The 25,440-nt window shown below is 44.4% G+C and overlaps 1 protein-coding gene across 5 annotated transcripts in view; it reads right to left on the reverse strand.

The window, feature by feature from the left end:
• PSEN2 (presenilin 2) overlaps positions 1-9,299 on the reverse strand; it is a 47,362-nt gene extending 38,063 nt beyond the window's left edge. For 4 of the 5 annotated variants that reach the window (XR_014786912.1, XR_014786911.1, XR_014786910.1 and 1 more), the window contains exons 1-3: positions 9,127-9,299; positions 1,455-1,628; positions 476-708 (exon numbers count right to left, since the gene is read on the reverse strand). Coding sequence is in view for 2 of the 5 variants with exons in the window: in XM_084828636.1 (XP_084684762.1) it covers positions 476-708; positions 1,455-1,628; positions 9,127-9,258 (539 nt within the window). In the remaining 3 variants the exon portion in view is untranslated. The remainder of the gene's footprint in view (positions 1-475; positions 709-1,454; positions 1,629-9,126) is intronic. The other variant, XM_084828638.1, reaches the window with a different exon arrangement.
• Between the last annotated feature and the right edge of the window lie 16,141 nt (positions 9,300-25,440).

A 25,440-nucleotide genomic window follows, 5' to 3' on the forward strand; every position in this document is an offset into this window, starting at 1 on the left:
CCCCCCCCAGTACACCATATCAAATGCACGGAGGCCCGCAGGCCAAATCCTGAGGTCTCAATCCAGCCCTCCTGGGTTCTCCAGATGGCCACCCTTCTTCCCCTGGTCCTGCCCCTTTCCCCAAAATGCGGGTCGTTTGGTGGTTTCTTTGCTTTTGTGCAGGTTTTTCCCGTTCTAAAAGGTGGAAATCCCATTCCCAGGGCTTAATTACAGACAATAAGAGCTTTAAGCTAAAACATGCTGGTATTTTGCCCCTCTCCACTTTTGCCTTTGGACCCACCCGCTTCCCTGAAATTGAATTCTGCCCTTGGGCCAAAAGAGGTTTAACACCCCAGCATAGAGATGAGCACTGGGACAACAAGGGATTCCCATGAGATGAATTGCAAAGAAAAGAGTGCTGTCTGGATGCAGCTCTAAGTTAAAAGGCCATCATGCATCCAATTTAGCATGCTAGGGTTAGGCAAGCATTACTTACAGCTGTCCATTCTTCTCCGTGTAGAAACGCACCGATTTTATGGTTGCAACGACCACAATCATGCACAGCGTTACAGGCACGAACAGCATGATCACGTGTTTCGCTCCATATTTTAGGGTCAGCTCTTCCTCCTCATTATCCAGGGCAACGGGTCCCACCACTGCTCTTTCTGAGTCAGACACGTTTCCATCCACAATTTTGTTTGAGCTGCTGTCCCTGCCGGTGCGCCTTTTCTACAATGAGAACATACATCAGGGGTTGGCAGCTGGCAGGTCTGGGCCAAATCTGCTCCTTCCCAGAGGTGCCACCTGGACTGCCAGTTGCCCACTAAAGCTGCCTCCATATCCCAGTGCCAACTAGACATTTTAACTAGACATTTCAAATAGCTAGAAGTCAGGAAAGAGACAGAAAGGGAAGTAGGAAAGCAAGGAGGAGGAAGGTAAGAGCAGCAGTAACAGAAGAACTGTATGGCCAGGAGGTTGCCAGTGGCTTGTTTTCAGAGGAGGAGGCAGCCACCCACCCAGTACCTCCTCCCCAGCTGACCTAGAGGACTGCAGGTTGCCCAGCCCTGTTGTACGGGTTACGACCTGGTAACCCAAAAAGTAGGCAATGTATTGCATGCAGATGAACTTTTACCAGAAAGATTGTTTCCTCTGTCTGCACAGTTCTGCCATAAGATGACCCACCCAACAAATTAATCATTCTGATTGTGGGGTGGGCTGGGGAGGAAGGCTTTGGTGTGTCTGATGGAGCCCACTGTTCACCCATTGCCTACCCCCACTCTACAGTCTTTGAGCATCACCAGCCCCTCTCAACAGGAATCCCACCTCCACCTGTAGTCATCCATTTTAACACTCCAAAGAGAGCGAGAGAAACAAAGGAGCGACTCAGGAAAGCACACACAGAAGGATCCCATACTGTGAACAGGACTAGCACGATATAAAACAGCCCCTTCTTTCCAGAAACTGACTCCACCTACCTTGTGGGTGTGAGTTTCTGCAGTTTCAGATGCTTGTACACCATCATGATAAGCAGGTAGAAGGGGGCTCTCGGCCGACATCAGGGATGTTCTCTCGTTGCAGGGTTCCTCTTCACTGTCTGAGTTATTCATGAAGGTGATCATGTTTCCTTCTTCACAGAGAATCTTGAGATGCTATATTAAAGACCCACAAAAACCCTTAAGTGTGGCAAGGGAGAATGGCAAGAAAAAGTCAAACAATGACATAGAACAAGCAATACCAAATTAGGTTTTCAGTGGCAGAGATCTCCATAGGAAGTTCTAGCTCACGGGTCTTCGGCCTTTTTGGCTGGTGGGCACATTTGGAATCTTCAGAGGGCGTCACGGGCACTCTCAAAAAATGGCTGCCCTCGTGGGCATGGCCGGTCACAAAACAGTCATTTCACAGAAAGCAAATTGGTGGGACTAAACGAAAAGTCAGTTGCGGGAGAACCTAGGTACAAGGCAGAGGTGGGGGCAGCGCTCCAAAACACAAAACCACTTTTGGGAACCCAAGTAAAGATGATGCTAAAGGGCAGCACTTGGCTTTGCAGCATGCCAGTGTCCCAGTAAAATCTTTTTAAAAGTTCATAAAAATATGATAAGAAATAACATTGAAATTTGGAGGGTCAGGAAGCCTGGCAGGCTCCAAGAGAGGAGCACATGGGCATGGTGCTGGAGACCCCAGTTCTAGCTACTGCTGCATTCTGACATGGCTCCCCAAGCAGCACCAGTATCCTGTGTCCTCGCTGCCCTGGATCAGGAATCCACCAGAGCACAAAGCATTCGTGAGGCAGTGTCACAACATCCAATGGGGAGGTATGAGAGAAGTGGCAAAGCGCTTCCCCGGTTTCAAGGCTTCACTACTAACAGCACAGAGCATGAGTGAGCGCTTCACTTGCCTTTGGACAAAGCCACAGAGCACATGCCTGAGCTGCTACACAGACAGGTATGAAGCATCAGTTGCTATGGCAACATCCTTTGTTGGCCCAGCTCCCTGGTACCCTAGGCTTGTTTCTGGCCTTCTCTGCCCATCCAAACAGACTTTGCTTAACCCCATTATTTCCAGACCCCGAACAGCCTTTGGCTGACTGGATCTCCCATATTCTGAACAGCCTTTGCCTTCTGGGTTCCTTAGCCCTCCATCAGCCTCTCTGCTACCAGCTCTGCTATCCATCTGCAGAAGCACTTGCAAGTCTTCCACCAGTTAGAGTCAAGTCTGGATAGCAAAAGGCGTGCCATCGTAGAAATCAATAAGGGAGGGGGCACAGTTTCTCCCCTCATATATTCCTGTCTCCTGGACCCAGTGTGAAAGGCAAGGGTGAGGTCCTGCCATCTAACGCCTGCTGTTTCATTTCCATCGACTGCCTCACACCTCTCCACCTCTATTCCTCACACACCCCATTTGCCCCCCTAGTTGCATCTCAAAAACCATGCACTAGATCCTATTGGCTACTGCTGCAGAGGATCACATGAGCAGGCTATTAGACAGATAAACACTGGAGAGAAGCTGTGTGTTACTGGAACATAGGAAGCTGCTTTATACTGAGTCAGACCACTAGGGCATCTGGCCCAGTATTGTTGACACAGAGGGCCAAACTAAAAATTTGTCTAATCACGCATACTGGAGAGCATGCACAATTGTACAGCCACTCAGCCTGATTTCCCTGATGCTTGGGTTTGAGCTCAGAGCACCTGGTTGCATGCAGAAGGTCTCAGGTCCAATTTCCAGCATCTCCAGGTAGGGCTGGAAAAACACCTGCCAAACTAAACATTCAGCGAATCGTGTGTAGAACTATGTGTAATTGTTTCCCCTACTCTCCTGCAATTCAATCAGGCCCATGGTGCAAGGGAGTTCCACAGAGAGGGAGCTACTATACTAAAGGCTCTACCCTGGATGGCTTCCAACCAGGCCATAGGTCCATGTGGAACTACCAGGAATGCCTCATCTGATAACATCAGTGACCAGGCAGCCTTGTAAGGGAGAAGGTGCTCTCTCAGGTATCCTGGTCCCATGTTTTTTAGGGCTTTACACACTAGTAACAAAGCCTTAAACCTGGCCCAGCAGCAAACAGGCAGCCAGTGCAGTTCCCTCAGCAAAGGACTTGCATACTGAAAAGGACTTACAGCTCTTTCTTTGCCACATATTTTTTTAGCATAATTATTACTTTGAACAAGGCCTCTGAAGTTAAAATCTATTGAGAATTAGGAGACTTGGATTCTATGCCAAGCTCTACACGTTAATTTGATTTTTGATAAGCTATAGCAGCCTTCCCCTAATCTGGTGCCCTCCAGATATTTTGGACTTCAAGCCACAGCCAGCATGGCCAGCGGTCAGGAATCCAGAAACATCTGGAGGGCACCAGCTTGGGGAAGGCTAACCTAGACCAACTGAAATAACCAGTCTTGTTTCCTATTATCTGCACCCCTCTTCTAAAGGCAAAGATGGGTAGAGGATTGATCTCACTGGCCAGGTTTTATGACTCTCAATAGTTTAACAGAAGCAAGTAAAAAAGGAAATGAAAAATAATATCTGCTGTGGCTGGCCTTGTGCCAATCACATCTCTAAGCCCCAGTGTTCTTCGCCTGTAAAATATGAGTATTAACTAGTTGCCTTTGACCAGGTCTTTGTGCAGCTCTGCTGGCCATTTTTGAGTTTTGTATAAGAATCCCCGATCTGAAGCAACTCGGATCCAGAGTTGTACTTTTATATCCTAGGGCTCGTGGGATGCAGCAGGGAACCGGCTTCACCCATGAACACAATTTTTACATTTGGCCCCACTCCCACCCTGTTTGTGTGTGTGCGCGTATGTGTGCATGTGTGTGCAGTCTGTTTATAAGTTTGTATGCAAACAGTTTTTATATTATGTACAACATTTTAAGGGTTTTTTGTAAACTGCCCAGAGAGCTTTGGATACTGGACAGTATAGAAACATAATAAATGAAAAGAAATGAAACACAATTATGGGAGTTGTAGGTAAAAATATCTGGGGGTGGGGGCACAAGGTGCCCACCTCTGCTGTAGTTGGTAAACCTTGGGGTTAAGAAAGTAGATCCCACCAGCTTGAGGTCTGCCCACCCCAGCTTGAAAGCAGCGGGAGGGGCTTGAGCTCAGTGGTAGAGCACGTTCTGTGTGCAAAAGGTCTCAAGTTCAATCCCCCACATCTCCAGGTAGGGCTAGGAAATAATCCTGCCTGAAACCCTGGAGAGCTGCTGCCAGTCACTGTTGACAATACTGGGCTAGATGGAACCAGGGTCTGACTCAGTACAAGGCAGCTTCCTATGTTCTTGAGGCAGACAAAGCCGCTGAATGCAGGATACCAATGAAAACATTGGTCTGACAAGAATAAAGGTGTTCTTTCATCCACAAATGAATGGTCATTAGCAAAGTGAAGGGGTACTTCAGAGTAAACAGAATAGCAACAACAGAATCCAGCTCATCTACAAAAAACTGTCTGCAAAGATTAGCTGCTTTCTTTCTCTGCAGTGAAAAGTTACTTTCATTTTTAATCCCAGTATGCAGATGTGCCTTTCTAAGCGAAGAACCATTTCAAGCTTGAAATGAAATATTTTTTAAAAAACAGACTAATTAGTACACAGGTTGTCAATGTGCATGAATTAAACATCAAGGTGTCAACCCTGAAAGTGAAAAGACAGATCCTTACAGTGCCATCCTATATATGTCTACTTGGAAGTAAATCCCACGATGCCTACCAGGGTTAAGTGGGGACAGGATTGCAGCCTGAACATCCAAGAATAAGAGCTGGAATCCTATGCACTTCCCTAGGAGCAAGCCGTACTGAAGACAATGGGACTTATTTATTTATTGCATTTATATCCCGCCTTTTTTCCTCTTGCAAGGAACCTAAGGCGGCTTACATGATCCTCCTCCTCTCCCTTTTATCCTCACAACAACAACCCTGTGAGGTAGGTTGGGCTGAGAGTCTGTGACTGGCCCAAAGTCACCCAGTGAGCTTCCATGGCCGAGTGGGGACTAGAACCCGGATCTCTGGGCTCCCAGTCCAACACTCTAGCCACTACGCCACACTGGCTCTCACTACTTCAGAGTAAACATGCATAGGATTGCTTAGGCTAGAGTCAGGGTAGCTTTACATGACCTGAAAGTAGCTGGAGAGTCAGAGTAATTTTAAGAGAACTGCAAGTGGCTGGGAAGAGGTTCTGCTTCCCATGGTTTCCAATCCACTGTCAAAAAGGTCCTGTGGATTTTCCAAACCCTGAAAAACCTGTTCGCCAGAGGTGAAAATGGCAAGTGTACATATCTTGGGCACCGATCTCTTTTCCAAACCGCCTTCAGCAATCTGAAGAAACAACTGTCTCCCTTCAGCTTTAGAAACTAGGGGAAAGATGCATCTGCTGAAGCCACGGTAATTAGAGCTCAGGTGTATGTTGTGCTACATTGGTTGATTAGGCACACCTGTTTGGATTAGCAGCAATCAGCAAGGGGGCTGAGACACTCCTGTGTAGCTTGTGCTCATCAGGCGCATCGGTTCAACCTGGCCCAGAACATGCCTTAAGATTTGTTACGCTAGCATATATGTACTTAGAATGCGCTTATTTTGGAAATAGACACCATCTGTCAGGAGCACCCTAGCTGCCTCTTACAGTCTACTCCAATAGCCAACTCAAGACACAGACAAAAGGATTCTTTTCAAGGCTTTAATCCTTTTACAACTTAATGACTCTTTCAGATGCTAATCACCAGCGACTAAGCAAGGAACAGCACTGGGGAAAGATAGCAGAGTAGCCTAAGCTCCAGGTTAGGCAGTTGGTCCCCATTTGAAGGGGAACCATGGGAAGACCCTGAACTTATGGGCTAGGGAGAGATCTTCCCTCTTTCCCTTGGGTCCTCGGGATGCGACCGTTGCTTGCGTGCCAAACGAGCGCTACGCCTCCTTTCCGCGCCCTCCATCTGTTGTTGCTCCCTGTGTTGGCATCAAGCATCCAGCAAGCCCCCCTCCAGCACTATCTCGCTGCCAGAGTCAGTATCTATCCCAGGAATGCTGGCAGGAGGAATTTCTGCCAGCTGCTGTGCCTGTAAGAGATGAGCGAGCTCCTCTCCCACAGATTGCTGTTCCCCCTCAGAATCAGAACTGCTCTGGGGTTCTATCAGCTCAGTTTCCACCCTGACACCATCTGATCCTCTTAGGTTGCAATCCCATGCACATTTAGGATTGTAGGACCTTTATAGGACTCTTTTCTGTCTGAACATGCATGAGATTGCATCCTTATGCAGTGATTCAATCCTTTAAGTCCACAGACTCTGGGTGCTCCCATCTGCATTAATGCCTACCTATCCCCACGGCAAAGAGGGCTAAACTGTAAGACAAGTGTGGAATGTGCAGTTATGCACGCCACCTTCCAACTCTCCATGCAGGGCTACCTCAGGCCTTTTTGAGGGATGCTGCCCACCATTAGTGTAACAGGAAAAAGAAAAACAAGAAAATAATCAGTCTTGTAGTTCTCCCACTGCCCTCTTTAAGAATCGCACTTTCTCATATTTGACCATGCTGCTTTTTAGAAGACACAGGTATGAATTTAAGTGCCTCTGAACATGTACAGAATGTCTTATCTCACTACTGAGCTACTGCAGCCTGCTCCTATATGATTAAGTAGCAGAGCTTCCTTCTAGGGAAGGTGGTAGGGCTCTGAATACCAATAGTGGCACCTCTCTTTTTAAAAACATCTGAACAGATACACTATTAGGAGTAACTTTTAAAACCTGCAGCTTGTGATGGTATGCTTTCATAGCACTGCTAAACTTTCACACCTATGCACTTTCATCAGTGCTTCTTTCTTCTAAGCACCCATCTGGAATTGCGGGCAGCTACTTTGCCCCTACACACCAGTACAATGCCACTTGGCAAGTCACTACAATAGAAGCAAATCATTTTGTTTATAATGTGCCAGATCAGACCAATGCAAAGTTTGAAGAGTCAGTGGTAAATTTACAGTTCTAAAATATAATTATAGGTTTCACTGAAATGTGCATTCTTAGGATTAAGGTGCCAGACAGATTTTTAAGGATGCAATCCCATAGACACTTACCTAGGAGTAAGCCCCACTGAACTTAATGGGATTTACTTCTGAGTAGACACACATAGGATGGCACTGTAATTTTCTGTTTCATACTTGTAAAGAAACCCACACTATAACAAAAGGACTTTAAACATGTTTAGTTTCAACCTGCTAAAGAACATATTCTAGAATAAAAAAAATATTTGCAAGGAATAAAAATCCTATAACCTCATGTTCATTGTTTAAATTACACTTCAAAGGCAAAGGATTCAATACTTCCAATCTAAATCATGAAACAGAGGAACCACTGATGACTTGTGGTGAAACTTCCCAGGATTTTTCCACACTGTAAAGGACAGTTACCATACTGAATACCATGGCAAACAAACATACCATGCAATTGAATAATATGAAGCCTCAAAGCCTGAATTCTCCTGCCATACAAACCTATTTCCACAGTTATGTCACCTAGAGAGCTGTTTTACACAATTCATTCTCTATTGGGATAGCACTTCTGTGAAGTAATAAGTAGATTACACACACAAACGTGTAGATTGTAACAAAATCCTACATTTGGGTAAATTGCATGTACACAAGGGGAAGTCAAGTCACAAGCGATCACAGTTTTTAAGCAGGCTATTTACATGCAAAGAAACTGTAGCTGGGGCTTATAGCTATTGCAGGATAGCAACAGCTGTGCTACAGAATCACTGAGAGCCAGTGTGGTGTAGTGGTTGGAGTGCTGGACTGGGGCTTGGGAGATCCAGGTTTTAGTCCCCACTCAGCCACGATGCTCACAGGGTGACGGTGGGCCAGTCACTGACCCTTAGCCTAACCTACCTAACTGGGGTGTTATAAAATGATAAAATGGAGAGGAGGAGGAGGGATCACGTATGCCACTTTGGGCACCTAGGAGGAAAAGGCGGAATATAAATGTAACCCAGCAGCAGCAGCAGCAGCTCATCTTTTCAAAACCCCCAGAGAATCCTAGGTCGCTCTTTCCACAGCGAACCACACACGTGCATCTGCTACGGTCAAATAGCCTGCAGTACACTTTCTGCTTCCTTGGGAGATAAAACTGTGGGAAAGAATTATTGGAGAGCTTCTACTTTCAGCAAGAAGAACTGGCTGCCCGGACATCCTTTCCGAGCTATACTCACACCCAGCAGAGCGAGGGAAGGGCGCTTTTATCTTAACACAACAGCTGACCGCATTTCTTTTCCGTGAAGAGGAAGCCTTACAGCGCAGCCCTATACATATGCTTCCAAGAAGCTAGCCCCGGCCTGTTCAGCTCGGCTTACTCCGGGGCAAGGGTGCCTGGGATTCAGCCTCAGCCGTGCGCATTGTCCACTCCCACAAGAAGGCCCACGGAAGGATCCGCTCGCAGGAAGCGCCTTCCCCACGCGCCCCTTGCCCTCCTTCAAGGCGACCCCTTCTGCGTCTCCTCAGACTTCCCTCGGCTCGGGCTGGATCAGCCCCCTGCGGCCCTGGCCCTGATCCAGCCAACGTGCTGGGGCGCAAAACCCCTACAGCCAGGAGACTCCCGGAAGTCCGGTGGAGGGCAGGGACGGCGCTTGCTCTGCGCTGACCGCACACAGACCGGCGGGGAGAGCTTTACCTGCCTGGGCGCGGCGCTCGCCGAACGTCGGCCCGGACTGAGGCTCCCGCACCTCAGAGCCACGACTTCCAGGGGCTGCTCAGCTGACCCCCCGGCTACTGAATACCCCGACAGCTCACCGCCGCCCGTCATTGGTTCCGGCGCGTTCCATTTCGGGAGGCTGGTTTCAGAACAGCGCGCCGCTCGATTGCCCCGACCGGCTGTCACTCACAGAAGGCCTCCTGCCCCCAGTTCTTCGTCCAATGAAGAAGAGGGGCAGGGTAGCCGCCTGCCAATAGGCGACAAGCCCTGCCAGAAGTTCCTTTCTCTGGATTGAAAGGTTTATGCTGCGGGCAAGAGCCGGGTGGAAGCCGGTTTGAGAATCAGGCCGAGGAGATCTGTGGCTCGCGGGCACGGTTGCATTAGGGAGTGTGCGATCAGTGTCGCTCCCCAAAATTCCGGTCTAGAACGCTGCATCAACAGTAGGATCGCCAGGAGTATAAGGGAAGAGGGGCTCTTGCAGCTTTAATAGTTGTACCCCAAAACAAAGACAGCTGTGTTGGCCATAAGAAAAATCAAAATCCATATACCACAATCCCTTTATTAGGCCAACTCAAAGATCACAAACAATGTGCAAGCTTTTGAAATCTTCAGATCTCTTCAACTGGCAAGATATTACGAAAACTAGGTTGGGCGGGGATGGGAGTGGAAGGTAGTCTGACTAGATGTTGTCCGAAGGTCTGTATGGTCCGAGTCCCAATTACAGCATCCAGTCAGTCTTCTCCATCCCCACCCTCAAAATCTGAATTTTGTAGTATCTTGCCTGATGAAGAGATCTGGAGATCTCAGAAGTCTGCACATTTTTGGTGATCTTTGAGTTGGCCTAATAAAGGTATCACACTATAAGGATTTTGGAATTTTAACAGCTGTATATGTAATAATGAACAAATGGGCCGCGGTGGCTTAGTGGTTAAGACGCTGAACTGCAGACTGGAAGGTCAGCAGGTCAGCAGTTCGAGACCCGAGTGCTGCGTGACGGAGTGAGCTCCTGTCTTCAGTCCCAGCTTCTGTCAACCTAGCAGTTCGAAAGCAAGAAATTGCAAGTAGATAAATAGGTACTGCCTCGGCGGGAAAGGTAACAGCGTTCCGTGCACCTCGGTGTTCAGTCATGCCACATGACCACGGAAGCGTCTTCGGACAGCGCTGGCTCTTCGGCTTAGAAACGGGGTTGAGCACCGCACCCTAGAGTCGGACACGACTGGGTGGGGACACCTTTACCTTTATATATATATATATATATATATATATATATATATATAAAGAGATTGATTAAGATATATGTTTTTGTGCACCCCATTGTATAGGATCTGGGTTCTAAACCCATGAAGCTCACTGGGTGACTTTGGGCCAGTCAGTGACTCTCAGCCTAACCTACCTTACAGGGTTGTTGTGAAGAATAAAATAGATAGGAGGAGGACCATGTAAGCTGCCTTGGGTTCCTTGCAAGAGGAGAAAAGGCAGAATATAAGTGTAATAAATAAATTGCTTAGATATCCATTGTGGAAGGTGGGTTCTACAAGGATAGGCTACTATCAACTAGGTTTACTCAAATCACATTATTTTTGAGTAATGATGCTGAGGATAGCAAGCCGAGTTTGGATTTAAATCTAGGGGTATTTCCAGACGGATGGCTCCTAGCACTACCAGTTAAAAGATGTCATGTAATATTCTGTCTTTTCCCTCTTCGGGCACAATCCTATGTGGATTTAGATGGAAAAAAGGCCTACAAATCCCAGCATTGCCCATCCAGCATGGCTTTTTTTCTGTCTAAACTTGCATAGGATTGCGCCTTTAATGAGTTTTCTGTGGAAAGCTGGGGGAAAGACAGAAAAGGCAGTGGGAAAACACAGAAGGGTTACAAATCGAAGATGACAATGTCTGGGCCCCATATAAAGGTCTGTGAATGAGGTAGCACAATAAAAATCTTGTCTCAAAGCACCCTAGGGTAGCCTTTCAAAGCCTTAGAGCAGCCTTCCCCAACTCGGTGTCCTCCAGATGTGTTGGACTGCAACTCCCATAATATACAGCCATTTAGCCATGCTGGCTGGAAATTATGGGAGTTGCAGCCCAACACATCTGGAGGACACCAAGTTGGGGAAGGCTGCTCTAGGGCTTTGAGAGGCTAAACACTGCTCCTTAAAAATTGACAGATGTTTATTCCCCAGCTTGATCCTAAGCATTTATATTTGAATGTAAGCCCCACTTCAGTTCAATGTGTTATCGTGGTAACTATGCTTGAGATTGCAACTGAAGTTTAAGAATGTCTTACTCACCTACACATGCATACAGCTGTGGAGTTCTACATTGTGAGATGGGTTCTATTTGATTCACTGGCTTATAGTCCAGTATTTTTCAGCTTGTGGTGCTGGCTGTAAATACGCAAGAACTAGATAGCATCTCATACACACACACACACACACACACACAGTACTGTAAAAAAGTCTTAGGCCACCATCAGATTTGTTGTTTTAGCAATGGTATAATGACCATATATAATTATTTCTCAGTCTCTTCATTAGAATACCACCAGAAAATACAGGAAATTTGTATGCAGTATTTAACAATAGAAAAAAAATCAGAAAAAAACAGCTTCCATTGGCTAAAGTGGCAAGTATTTAGTGTGACCTCCCATTACACTAGAGTAACAGCAGGCGCCTGGCCAGGAATGGTCTTCGTGGAAGGGTAGCAGCCAAGAAACCACTTCTGTGGAAGGGGAACAGGGTGAAAAGGCTAAGATATGGTAAAGCTCACAAAGATTGGAATGACGATCAGTGGAAAAGAGTACTATGGAGTGATGAATCCAACTTTGAAATTTTGGGGTCCAATCATAGACAATATGTGAGAAGAAGAGTTGGAGAGAGATGGATGAATGAGTGCTTGCGACCTTCAGTGAAACATGGTGGAGGGTCTGTCCTGGTTTGGGGCTGCATTTCTACCAGTGGTGTTGGCGATCTTGTCCGTATTGATGGGGTCATGAATGCTGAAAAGTACAGACAGGTTTTGATTCATCATGCCATTCCTTCTGGAAAGCGCCTGATTGGGAATGGTTTCATTTTTCAGCATGATAATGATCCCAAGCACACTGCTAATGCAGTGAAATCATATTTAGTGAGGAAAACCACTGATAAAACACTGACAGTCATGGACTGGCCTCCACAGAGTCCAGATCTGGATATTATAGAGGCAGTATGGGATCACCTGGACAGAGAAAGAAATAAAAGACAACCTACATCTAAAGAAGAACTCTGGGAAGTGCTGAAAGAAGCCTGGTATAATATACCAGAAGATTACTTCAGAAAAATTCAGAACAGTCTCCCCAAAAGAGTTCAAGATGTGCTTAGAGCCAAGGGAGGTCACACTAAATACTGACTTTTGCCTGTACATATTTCCTGTATTTTCTGTTTGTATCTTAATACAGAGACCGAAAAATAATTATGGATGGTCATTAAAACTTTGCTAAAACAACAAAGCTGGTGGTGGCCTAAGACTTTTGCACAGTACTGTATATATATTGGCCAGCTGAGATAAAAACTACAAGAAAAGTAAAAAACTAATATTAACAAGCTAGTCTCTATTTGATGCTATTATTTATCCAAGATACTAGCAGACACTAGAAATAATTACAGCAGATGAGAAGGAGGTAGGGAGAGAAAGTTAGCAAACTATTCCTTGCGTCCTTTGAGCTAAATATTTGGTTATAAGAAAAGCAATCCATCTTCAGCTATGTAGTATTCATACTTTTTCAGATCCCTAGGAGCTAAAAACAAAATAAAACCCCAATGTGGCAACCATTTTAATGCTGCTTTTGAGAAAAAGGGTAGATGTGTGCGTGGTTTTGTTACAAGATGTATAAACCCTTCTCTATCTAAAAAGATTCCTGAGTAGTGAACCATGAAGAAAAAACAATAAAAATACAAAAGAATAAAAATATTTAAAATCAAGTTATACCAAAAATGTATCCATAATCCTTCCTCTCATCTGATCTTTACTGTCACTTTAAGCATATTCAGACAATGTATTTGTATGTCACTCATATTGAAACCAAAACAGATCATAGAAACTAACTGGGTCATCTTTTTTCTGCTTAGCCAAATTCTGAACACAGTATTTGGATGTTTTTGGCACCATGTTGGCAGTCCATAAGTAGGTACTTGTCTCCCCACTGCTTGCCATATTATTCTCTATCTTTTATCGCCCATGGACAGAAACCACCAAGGAAGGAACTGGCAGAGGTCAGTGTTGTTCCATCAGCTAGCTTTTTATGAAGGCCTACATCTGGCCACGTGTGTGCCTTCTTATGCTCTGAGATTAGATATTTCTCAGACAGTTCTTTCTCTGTCTTTAAGAACAGCTGTTAAGAAGCCTGCAGGCTTAGAATGCCTTCACATGCTAGTTCCCTTATTGTATCACATGCCAAGCATCTGACCCTAGAGGAAACTTAATTATTGTTGCCAGCGATTCCTTGATTCATATTGTTGAGCACCCTGGGAAAATAACTGTGGTGCATTGGTTAGACTAAACCTGTGGATATTTGGGCTTGGAATCCCCCTGGCAGAATAAAAATTAATGAGTTAAAAAAGTGGATGTTTTTTATTTAAATTGGATTTTTTAAAAATTAAAACTTCTTTAATTTTTAAAATTTGTAAACACTATTTTTCTCTTAAAGAATAACTTGGTTAATATTAAATAATCTGAATATAAGCATGTTAACCTTAGGGTTAATGCTGAAATTGAATCAGGTTCATTGAGTTAAGGGAGGCTTTTCTATGCAAATAAAAAATCCAGTCTAATTACTTCTCAAATATTAATATTTATACTCTACTTACCAAACAGCAGGTTGGATCCAGCCTCTTTTTGCTGGCATGAGCATTCCCTTGGTGGAGTTCCATTAAAGGAATGCTCTCGCCAGCAGAAAGCAGGGAGAGGCAAACGTTGTTGATTTCCCCCCTCCTTCCACAGTTTCCAGTGCCACCTCTTCCAGTGCTCCAGCAGGTTCCACAACCCCACAGAACAGATTTTCAGGGAGAGGTAGACGACTGCAGGGGGAGGTGGGAAACTGATGAAGATTGCCTCCTCCCCTGTTCCGCCACCAGAAATGTGCCAATAGATCAGAAGCCTTCCATGGGTAGTCTGTGCATGGGAGACAACTCTGGATCTGAGCCACAGACATTTCATTTTCAGAATGGATTACACCATTTCAGGGCATCTCTACACCAGCCTACAATCCTGCATTTAAAACGGGGGGGCTTTCTGCTTCCATTTTAAATGCAGGATCACGACTCCCTTTTTAAATCCCACCCCTTCCCCCTGTATCCGAGTCTTCCATTATCTTTCATTGATCTCGCTCCTCTTCTTGCTGCTTTTACTCTTTTCATGGAGGAAACTGAAGCACAACACAACCGGGTAATTTGATAGCTCATTATCTGTGATCTATTTAAAAACGGGAACAAAGGGCATTCAATGCAGCAGTCGCCTTGAATGATCACAGCATCATGTAAAGCTCCCGCAAACTTCCATGAAGGAGCAATCTCAATCTCAGGATAAAAGCTCAGTGTGAAGGAGCCCTCAGACTGCATGTGGGGCATCCATTTTATTGTACAGCATCCTATCTTGGATGCCACCTTGACAGAGTCTTTAAAACATTTTTAGACTGCCTCTTAGTATAAATAAATACATTAACCCGCACCCCCCATCAATGCATCTTCACATATACAGTGACAGGATCTGAGCTAACAGTGACTGACCAGGAAAGAAATATTGGGGTGTGGTAGACAGCTCAATTAAAATGTTGACCCAGTGTGTGGCTGCTGTGAAAAAGGCAAATTCCATGTAAAGGCATAATTAGGAAAAGAATAAAAAATAAAGCTGCAAAGATATCCCCCTTAAACAAATCTATGGTGCAAACACACTTGGAATACTGTGTGTACAGTTCTGATCACCACACAAAAAGTATATTGTAGAGTTGGAAAAGGTGCAGAAAAGGGCAACTAAAATGATAAAGGGGCTGGAGCAACTCCCTTAGGAGGAAAAGTTACAACAACTGGGACTGCTTAGCTTAGAAAAATAGTGGGCAAGGAGAGACATGATAGAGGTGAACAAAATTATGCAAGGTGTGGAGAAAGTAGATAGGGAGACATTTTTCTCCCTCTCTCAATAGTAGACCCAATCCCGTGAAGCTGAATGGTGGGAGCTTCAGGACAGATAAAAGGATTTCTCCATATAGCGCATAGTTAAACTATGGAATTTGCTACCTCAAGATGTAGTGATGGTCACCACTTTGGATAGCTTTAAAAGAGGATTGGACAAATTCCTGCACAAGAAGGCTATCAATAGCTATTAGTCCTGATGGCTATATGCTACCTCCAGTATCAGAGGCAGTATGCCTAGGTACACCACTTGCTTGGGAACAGGACCTAGAGGGTGTTGTTGCAGTTATGTTCTACTTGGGGGTTTCCACAGGCAGCTGGTTGGCCATGGTATGAACAGAATACTGTACAAGATGGACCCTTGGTCTGATTCAGCATGACTCTCAGTGAAACTGAGAGAATGGGGTTCTCCCTCCCAGTCCCCCGGGCACCCTCAAAATCTGCTCCTGGGAAACCCCTCAAAGCATATTTTCAGGTGCTAGAGTTGCAGTGGGGCAGATAGAGGTAAAAAGTCCCATCACGCTACTGGACTTCTGCTAGCCCAACCTTGGATTTAACCCCAAGCCTCAGCTGTAGCTATTTTGATGCTAAGGAGGAAGTCTAGACTGGTCTGATCCTGCATGGCACTTCCCATATTCTAATCAATTCAGTGGACATCAAAGGAAACCCACATAAAGCTGGTGAGGTTGTTACAGACCAGATCCAGCAAAACAGCTTCCTTGAGAATGAGGACTTTGGAGATGGTCTCCCTTTCTCTTATTTTATATCAAACTTAAGCGAAATAAACAGAGTGCACATTTCTGCTGATAGAACTGACAGAGAGAGAAGGCCTAAGTACTAACAAAAGGCATCTCATGACTTTCATTTCACATTCCTAAGAAAAACATTAACCCTTTAGGGTGCAATCCTGTGCATGTTTAGACAGGAAAAGTCTTGCAACTCCCAGCATTCCCCAGTTGAATGCTGGGAGCTGTAGGACTTTTTTTTTCTGTTTACACATACATAGGATTGCACCCTAAATTACTATGTAGACCTATATGGATGTTGCATCAGCATGGAAGCTTCTTCTGAACATGCTGGACAAAGAGAGAATAATTTTCAGTGGAACAGGATATGCCTTTAGAGAAAAGGGAATATTAGTTTCAAAACAGATATTCAAGAGATAACATGTTTGACATATGGGGGATCAGCCATTGTATGTGTGTTTCTCCTAGGTGTAACCTCAAACCTGCATAACATCTAAATGAGTCTAATTCAGCCTTCCCCAACCTGGTTATATACACTTTCTGAGTAGACATGTATAGCATTGCAGTGCCAGTCTGCTATTTCCTTCTATGTTCCATCTTAACTGTGAATAAATTCAGACTTCATTGGTTCAACATCAAGCCAACACCCTCCATTCCTACTGCTGTTTTGATTAACATCAAGTCCGAGGAAGAGTTCTGAAGAACTCGAAAGCTTGCTCACTTTTGTGACATTTTGGTTGGTATTGTCAGACGACAGGTTTTGGATTTTTTTAAATGGACCATAGATATCTTATGAATGTTTCAAATTAAAAAATAAACATTGTAGCAATAATATGAATAAAATTACATTTTTCTCATTGGAATTTATCCAGTATGAGTTCTGCCCAGAAAAGAAGAGAGAGATCTAGTTCTAGGTATCCAAATTAATTATTAAAACTAAAGGAAACATCTATATCTAATGTTTCTCTCTCCTGCTATATAAGAGCAGTCTTGAGAACACAACACTAGGGGTCATGAGCCTTCTGTATATTTCTGTTTGATGCACAGGGGGGCACAATGACAGCTGTTTAATATATCACACTACTAAACTTTGAGCTGTACTGCTTAAAGTTCAAACCAAACACATACAAAATGCCATTGTCTGCGTGTGCCATTCTGAGTCACTCACCCATTGTTTGGAACAACCCATGTACCCATTTTGATAAGTTGTTCAGAAAAGAATGCTGTAAATAGCAAATAGTGATTCTGAGCAGGCCCTAGAAGTTACTGATTATTTTTTAAAAAATCACTATGGATGTGTATTGGTTTCCTTGACTGATCTCTACTGCTGCTTCTGTTTGGATTGCCTTATGTAAAGTTATTGGTAGAGAGATTTGGTTTGAACGTTGCAGATTTTGGATTTTTTTTTTTCCTTATGGACCAACACAGCAACCGACGATTTGTTGGCTGAAGATTATGTTTTGCATGCACACTGTTGATGGCTAACAGAATAAAAAGATAGATCTTTACCCAACAAGCATACAGTCTAAATTTAGACAGTGAGAGATAACAGAAAGAAGGGAAGGAAGGGATGAAGAATTATTAGTATGTATTTTCATACTACAGTTCTAGTTTGAGGCAAGCTAATCCTGCTTTTCCATGGAGAAGGGTAGATGACAGGGTGGATAAAAATTGATTTTTAAAAACTAAAAGTCAGTTTTTAATTAAACAAATGGAAATATTAAGTTTACCTTAAATAACAACTAGGTGAATATTAAATAATCTTGAAATAAGCATGTCAGCCTTACAGTTCATCTCTAAATGGAATCAATGCTTCTACCAGATATACTGAATTAGAGGTTCCCTTATGTAAATGAAGAACCAATGTGATAATTTCTCAAATATGATTATTTACATTCTACTTGCCATCAAGTAGATGGCATCAAGTGGACAGTTCTTTTTTGTCTGCTACTTTCGGTTTTGTTGGGGTGGCGCTGGGCCAAGGCAGAGTGAACCAGAAAGGAGCAACACTGGAGAAGAGCAGGGAACACAAAAGCATGTAATGTGCAGGCTACTATATTCTCATACATCACTTTGCAAACTGTCGTGTGTGCTGGGATCATAAGGAAGACCCTATATGGGAATATTTTAAAGACATTCTTTCCTTAAGTTAAAAAAGCATGCCAACTGTATACAGCGTAACAAAGAGATGCAAGGCCTGGTTATATGAATGAAAAACACCAGTTGCAGCATAAAAAAACACCATTTAGCTGTAACTTCGCATGGCTTAGTGGTGAGAATTGCACCATTGTTTAGGAAATTAAGAAGTATCAGTTAGAAACCTCATTTAAATAGGGTTTTTTTTTCTTTGCTGACTTCAAACATTGATTTAAAATGCCTTGATTTAGATCAATCCGCCCTGGCAAGTGAATAGGCTCTCTGGTCTGATGTGTATATAACCAGGTGTAACGCGCTAGCTGCTGGCCTCTGATTAAGATGCATCATAAAGCCCAATCAAAAACAAACATTTAAGATTTATGGTAGCTGCCAGCTATTACGGTGACCCTTTAAGCATTGTTACAAAAGAGGAAATTAAGGAGCAATCCCATACATGTTTAGACATACAACATTCCTACAACTCCCAACATTCCCAGCCAAATTTAGAATGCTGGGAGTTGTAGGACCTTTTTCTGTCTAAACATGCATGGGAGTGCACCCTTACTCACCCAAAAGGGGACACCAATTTGTATAACATCTGCATTTAAAACTCTATATGTATAGGTGCAAATTTAGAAATAATAACTATAACCTCTATAATAAGTTGCCACTGGGAGTCTGCCAGGACCTATCATTGCAGACTTTTAGGAAGGCCCTGAAAACCTACTACTTTACTTTGGCCTTCCCTGATGATGTTTTATCAGACTGGGTTGTAGCTGCAGTTGCATGTGGTGGGCTTTGTTTTTATGCTGGCGTTTATTGTTTTTTATGATGTTTGCAGCTGTTGTTGTTTTTACTACCATATTGGGTTTTATCATGTGAGTTTTATGGTTGACATTGTTTTGGGAAGGCTCCTGCCCTGTAAGGCAACCCTGAAAATTTATTTATTTATTTATTTATTATATATAAATAAATAAAGTAAACAGAAATACAATAAATTTCACCATAGTAGAGAAGACTGATGGAGGGAGCATTCCTATGGCCGCTAGACAGCGGCTAGATGGCCACAGGATATCGTGTTATCCAGGAACTGACTTCCCCTCACTTCCACGCTGCCTCCAGAGCACGGAGTGGCCAAAAAGGGGCATGGCTGGGGGCATTCTGGGGCAGGGGTGGTGGAAATGCCTGTGCGATACATCCAATGTGTTGTACAGCAGCCTCCTTTCCCGCTCCGTTCTCCTGCAGCTAGACAGCCGCAATCGGCTGTCAGGCCAAAAATGCAGGGCAGGAGAAGTGTGGAGGGAACGATCCCTTCCGTGTTTCTCCTGCCCTGCTTTGGATAGGCACTCGCTTCTGAGTTTGGAAGTGGCCGCCTATCTGGATAGGATTGCGCCCTAAGTGACCTGTGTGCCTGCTCAGTCTGTTGCCCAGATGCTCACTGCTGACAGGCCCCTGCTGCTCTCCCTCCTTATGGCGCTTTGACTTTAAACCAGACTTGGACTGGTCAGCCCATCATATAGGGGACACCTTCAAATAGAGAACTGTCCTCTGTAAAGTGACCACCTTATGATGTTAACAGTTCTCCTGAATGGAGGAGAAAGGGAAAGCAGTTTGGCAGATAGAGGAACAAAGCATGATGGGAACATTCTTTTACCCAGAATACTCCTATATAGGACCGAGGCTGCCCAGGTGTTCTCAGAATCCTGGAGCAAAGCTGAACAATAGGCTTCCTAGGCCAGGCATAATATAAAACATGTGAAATGCACAATGTGCATGCCTACCACTGTGGTCATCATCCAGACATTATTCCAACAGGATTTGTTATAAGGATCTGTTGAAAGTAAAGTAGGGGTCATGGTACTTTGAAGAGAACCCTCTTGCTTCTTCTGTCATTATAAGTACCATTCTCCCAACTAAGCGATGGGAGGTTTTGTGAGAGCTTTTGTGTGACAGGTTAATTATCTAAGTGCCTCTTGTTCTTTGGCAGCAAAGTAGCCAAATCCTGAATAAGATAAATTACTTAACAAAGGGAGAGATTTCACTGGCATTGTTGGTATAAAAATTCAGACTGTCTGCAGCTTGTTTATGAAAGCACAGTGCATTTGAGTTAGGGGTTGTCATTAAATGTTGTCAATTTGTAATTTTGCTTTAGAATATGGGTGAATAGCAATGACTGTTTACCACTGATAGCTTGCCAGTAAACAATAGGGTTTCTGGAACTCTGTTGATCAGGTAACAGCCTAGGGGTACTTCTGAATCTGGTACTGCTTTTTGGGAAGCAGCTTGGTGCTGGTGCCAGGAGTACCCCCCCACCCCGCATTTTGGCTCCTCCGGAGGCTTTTCCATCCTCAAGACCAATATTCTTCCATCTTCGAGACCGCCCATATTTTCCCACCACTTCTTCCTACTTTTTTCTTTCCACAGAAAAATCCGTTAAGGAGGAAGAGATGGAATAGCTCCACCATGTCTTGCATAACTATTGAAACGCTGTGTTCAGGGAGAGGGGATACTAAGAGGGCAGGCCAGCACAAACTGTTAAAACAAAACACCAACAAAATAAAAGTTTTCCTAGCCAACAAACATCTGCCTACCTAACAGAAAGAGAGAGGTTAGTTTACTGCAAGTAGACTGTTGTGCATTCCCCACTTCCACAAGCATTGAGAGATTCCAGGGATAGCATGACCCAGGTTTGATTTTCTTTGGAGGAGACAGCACTGGAAACATATGGTGTTTTTGTTTACAAATATACACATAGAGCATAGAGTGGCCACATGCAAAAAAGAGGAAATGGATCTCAAGAAAAGAGGACCAAAGAGGACACAGATTTGCATAACATTTGCATATGCTAATTGATCTGTATAGGTGCAAATTTAGAAATCATAACTTTAAATAGAAAGATAATACATCTCACCATAATTTGGAAGACTGACCACAAGACCCACATGCCTGCTCAGTCTCCTGTTCAGGTGCTAAATGTGGATGGGCAACTTCAAGGCCCCTGCCCGTCTCCCTTCTTATGGATCTTTATCTTTAAACTGGACTTGGATGGGACAGTCCTTCAGACAGAGCAGGGCTGGGCAGAAAGTAGATCTCCAGATATTTTGGGCTTCAACTCCCAGCATTCCTGACCATTCTGGAAGTTCAAAACATCTGGAGAGCTACCTTCTGCCCACTCCTGAAATAGAGGACACCTTCAAATAGCAGCCTTCAAGTAGAGGTAACAAACATCATGCATTCCTACAAAGAGCAGATCAGCTACCCCTGCAACAGATGCCCGGAGAACAGCTTCCAACCCCCAAGGCGCTTCCAGCCTTCAGCTAACTCTTTCCTCTTTCTCTCCAACCTGGTTCACATGTAACAAAAAGCCACCATGGTTGAATTTCCCCACAAGGATTCTCATTGTCATAGCACCTGCCATTTTGAATATTTGAACGATGGCGGGGGTGCGCCGTACCTTGTTGTCACATGCGAACCCAGCGATGGAAGGTTGTTAGGGTGGTTGACAAGCCACCCATATTCCATGGGCTGTTTTAGGGTTGTGGGTTGTCAGCCACCTCAGCAACCCACCCTCTCCAGGTTCACACATAACGAGAAGCTATGGCATGCCCCCAAATATTCAAAATGGCCACTGTGACATGAAGCCCTATGGGGAAATTCACCATGGTGTCTTCTCGTTAAGTACAAAGCAGGTCTCTGTGTCACTCTCTTCACCAAACTGCCAACCTCTTGTTTCTTCACACATCTTTTCCCCTACAGACATCAAACCCCCCCCCCCATATCTAGGGGGAGGTATTACTTCCCCCAGGGTCTGATGGCTAACACTCAGGAGAGATCCCCAGGATATCCAGAGGCCATCTTCTAAGAATTAGCTCCCATTGAGGAAACAAGCACTCTACCTAACAAAGGAATGGTTGCCCAGTGGTCTGTAAAAATACAAGTTTATTCTCATATCAACCTTCATAAGTTCACAAAGAAGTTATTTTTCCATTTTAAAAATATCAATTCTGGGCATAGCCCTTACAAACAGACTGGATGAGCATGACAGAGATGACATGGCACCCCCAAACATTAATTGTTGTTGTTGTTCAGTCGTGTCCGACTCTTCGTGACCCCATGGACCATAGCACGCCAGGCCTTCCTGTCCTGCGCTCTCTCCCGGAGCGTGCTCAAGTTCATATTCATTGCATCCGTGATGCTATCTAGCCATCTCATCCTCTGCCGTCCCCTTCTCCTTTTGCCTTCAGTCTTTCCCAGCATCAGGGTCTTTTCCAGGGAGTTTTCTCTTCGCATTAGGTGGCCAAAATATTGGAGCTTCAGCTTCATTATCTGTCCTTCCAATGAGCACTCAGGGTTGATTTCCTTTAGGATGGACTGATCTGACCTCCTTGCAGTCCAGGGCACTCGTAAGAGTCTTCTCCAGCACCACAGTTCGAAAGCATCAATTCTTCGGCGCTCAGCCTTCCTTATAGTCCAGCTCTCACAGCCATACATTACTACTGGGAAAACCATAGCTTTGATTAGACGGACCTTTGTCGGCAAGGTGATGTCTCTGCTTCTTACTATGCTGTCTAGGTTTGCCATAGCTTTCCTCCCAAGGAGCAAGCGTCTTTTAATTTCATGGCTACAGTCACCGTCTGCGGTGATCTTGGAGCCCAAGAAAGTAAAATCTGTCACTGCTTCCATTTCTTCCCCTTCTATATGCCAGGAAGTGATAGGGCCAGATGACATGATCTTCGTTTTTTTAATGTTGAGTTTCAAACCAGCTTTTGCACTCTCCTCTTTCACCCTCAACAAGAGGCTCTTGAGATCCTCTTCGCTTTCTGCCATTAGGGTGGTATCATCTGCATATCGGAGGTTGTTAATTCCGACCTCTGATTCATCCAACCCGGCATTTCTCATGATGTACTCTGCATATAAGTTAAATAAGCAGGGTGACAATATGCAGCCTTGTCGTACTCCTTTCCCAATTTTGAACCAATCGGTTGTTCCATCTCTGGTTCTTACTGTTGCTTCTTGACCCTCGTACAGGTTTCTCAGGAGACAGGTAAGGTGGTCTGGTACTCCCATCACTTTAAGAATTTGCCACAGTTTGTTGTGATCCACACAATCAAAGGCTTTAGCGTAGTCAATGAAGCAGAAATAGACGTTTTTCTGGAATTCTCTTGCTTTCTCCATGATGCAGCGAATGTTGGCGATTTGATCTCTAGTTCCTCTGCCTCTTCGAAACCCAGCTTGTACTTCCGGTAGTTCTCGGTTCGCATACTGCTGAAGCCTAGCTTGTAGGATTTTGAGCATCACCTTGCTGGCATGTGAAATGAGCGCAATGGTGCGGTAGTTTGAACACTCTTTGGCGTTGCCCTTCTTTGGAATTGGAATGTAAACTGACCTTTTCCAGTCTTGTGGCCACTGTTGAGTGTTCCAGATTTGTTGGCATATTGAATGCAGCACTTTAACAGCATCATCTTTTAGGATTTTAAATAGCTCAGCTGGGAGACTGTCATCTCTGCTAGCTTTGTTGTTACTAATGCTTCCTAAGGCCCACTTGACTTCACTCTCGAGGATGTCCGGCTCAAGTTCAGTGACCGCACTATCATGGCTATCAGGGACATTCAGATCTTTCCTGTATAGTTCTTCTGTGTATTCTTGCCACCTCTTCTTAATCTCATCTGCTTCTGTTAGGTCCCTGCCTTCTTTGTCCTTTATCATGCCCGTCTTTGCACAAAACGTACCCTTGAGATCTCCAATTTTCTTGAAGAGATCTCTAGTCTTTCCCATTCTGTTGTTTTCCTCGATTTCCTTGCATTGTTCATTTAAGAAGGCCTTCTTGTCTCTCCTTGCTATTCTCTGGAACTCTGCATTCAGTTGGGTATATCTTCCCCTTTCTCCCTTGCTTTTCGCTTCCCTTCTTTCGTGAGCTACTTGTAAAGCCTCATCAGACAGCCACTTGGCTTTCTTGCATTTCTTTTTCTTTGGGACGGATTTCGTTGCTGCCTCCTGAACAATGTTACGGACCTCCGTCCATAGTTCCTCAGGCACTCTGTCTATCAGGTCTAATCCCTGAAATCTATTCCTCACCTCCACTGTATATTCATCAGGGATATGATTTAGTTCATACCTGAACGGTTTAGTGGTTTTCCCGACGTTCTTCAATTTAAGCTGAAATTTTGCAAGAAGCAGCTCATGATCTGAGCCACAGTCAGTTCCAGGTCTTGTTTTTACTGACTGTATAGAGCTTCTCCATCTTTGGCTGCAAAGGATATAATCAATCTGATTTCGATATTGACCATCTGGTGACGTCCATGTGTAGAGTCGCCTCTTGTGCTGTTGGAAAAGAGTGTTTGCTATGATCAGCGTGTTCTCTTGGCAAAACTCTATTAGCTTTTGTCCTGCTTCATTTTGTACACCAAGGCCATGCCTGCCTGTTATCCCGGTGATTTCTTGACTTCCTACTTTAGCATTCCAATCCCCTATGATGAAGAGGACATCTTTTTTTGGTGTTAGTTCTAGAAGGTGTTGTAGGTCTTCATAGAACCGATCAACCTCAGCTTCTTTGGCCTCAGTGGTTGGGGCATAGACTTGAATTACTGTGATGTTGAATGGTTTGCCTTGGATTCGTACTGAGATCATTCTATCATTTTTAAGATTGTACCCCAGTACTGCTTTTCCCACCCTTTTGTTGACTATGAGTGCTACTCCATTTCTTCTAAGGGATTCTTGCCCACAATAGTAGATATGATGGTCACCTGAATTAAATTCGCCCATGCCTGTCCATTTGAGTTCGCTGATTCCCAAGATGTCGATGTTCAATCTTGCCATCTCATGTTTGACCACCTCCAGCTTACCTTGATTCATTGATCTGACATTCCAGGTTCCTAAACAATATTGTTCTTTACAGCATCGGATTTTCTTTTCAGCGCCAGACACATCCACAGCTGAGTGTCCTTTCGGCTTTGGCCCAGCCGCTTCACTCTTTCTGGCGCTACTTGGAAATACCCTCTGCTCTTCCCCAGTAGCATATTGGACACCTTCCGACCTGAGGGGCTCATCTTCCAGCGTCATCTCTTTTAGCCTTGTGATACGTTCCATGGGGTTTTCCTGGCAAGAATACTGGAGTGGGTTGCCATTTCCTTCTCCAGTGGACCACATTTTGTCAGAACTCTCTGCCATGACCTGTCCGTCTTGGGTGGCCCTGCACGGCATAGCTTATGGCTTCACTGAGTTACGCAAGCTCCTTCGCCACAACAAGG

The sequence above is a fragment of the Heloderma suspectum genome, chromosome 1 (assembly GCF_057233095.1).
Source record: "Heloderma suspectum isolate Gila_16-S chromosome 1, 16-S_ref, whole genome shotgun sequence".
NCBI lineage: Eukaryota > Metazoa > Chordata > Lepidosauria > Squamata > Helodermatidae > Heloderma > Heloderma suspectum.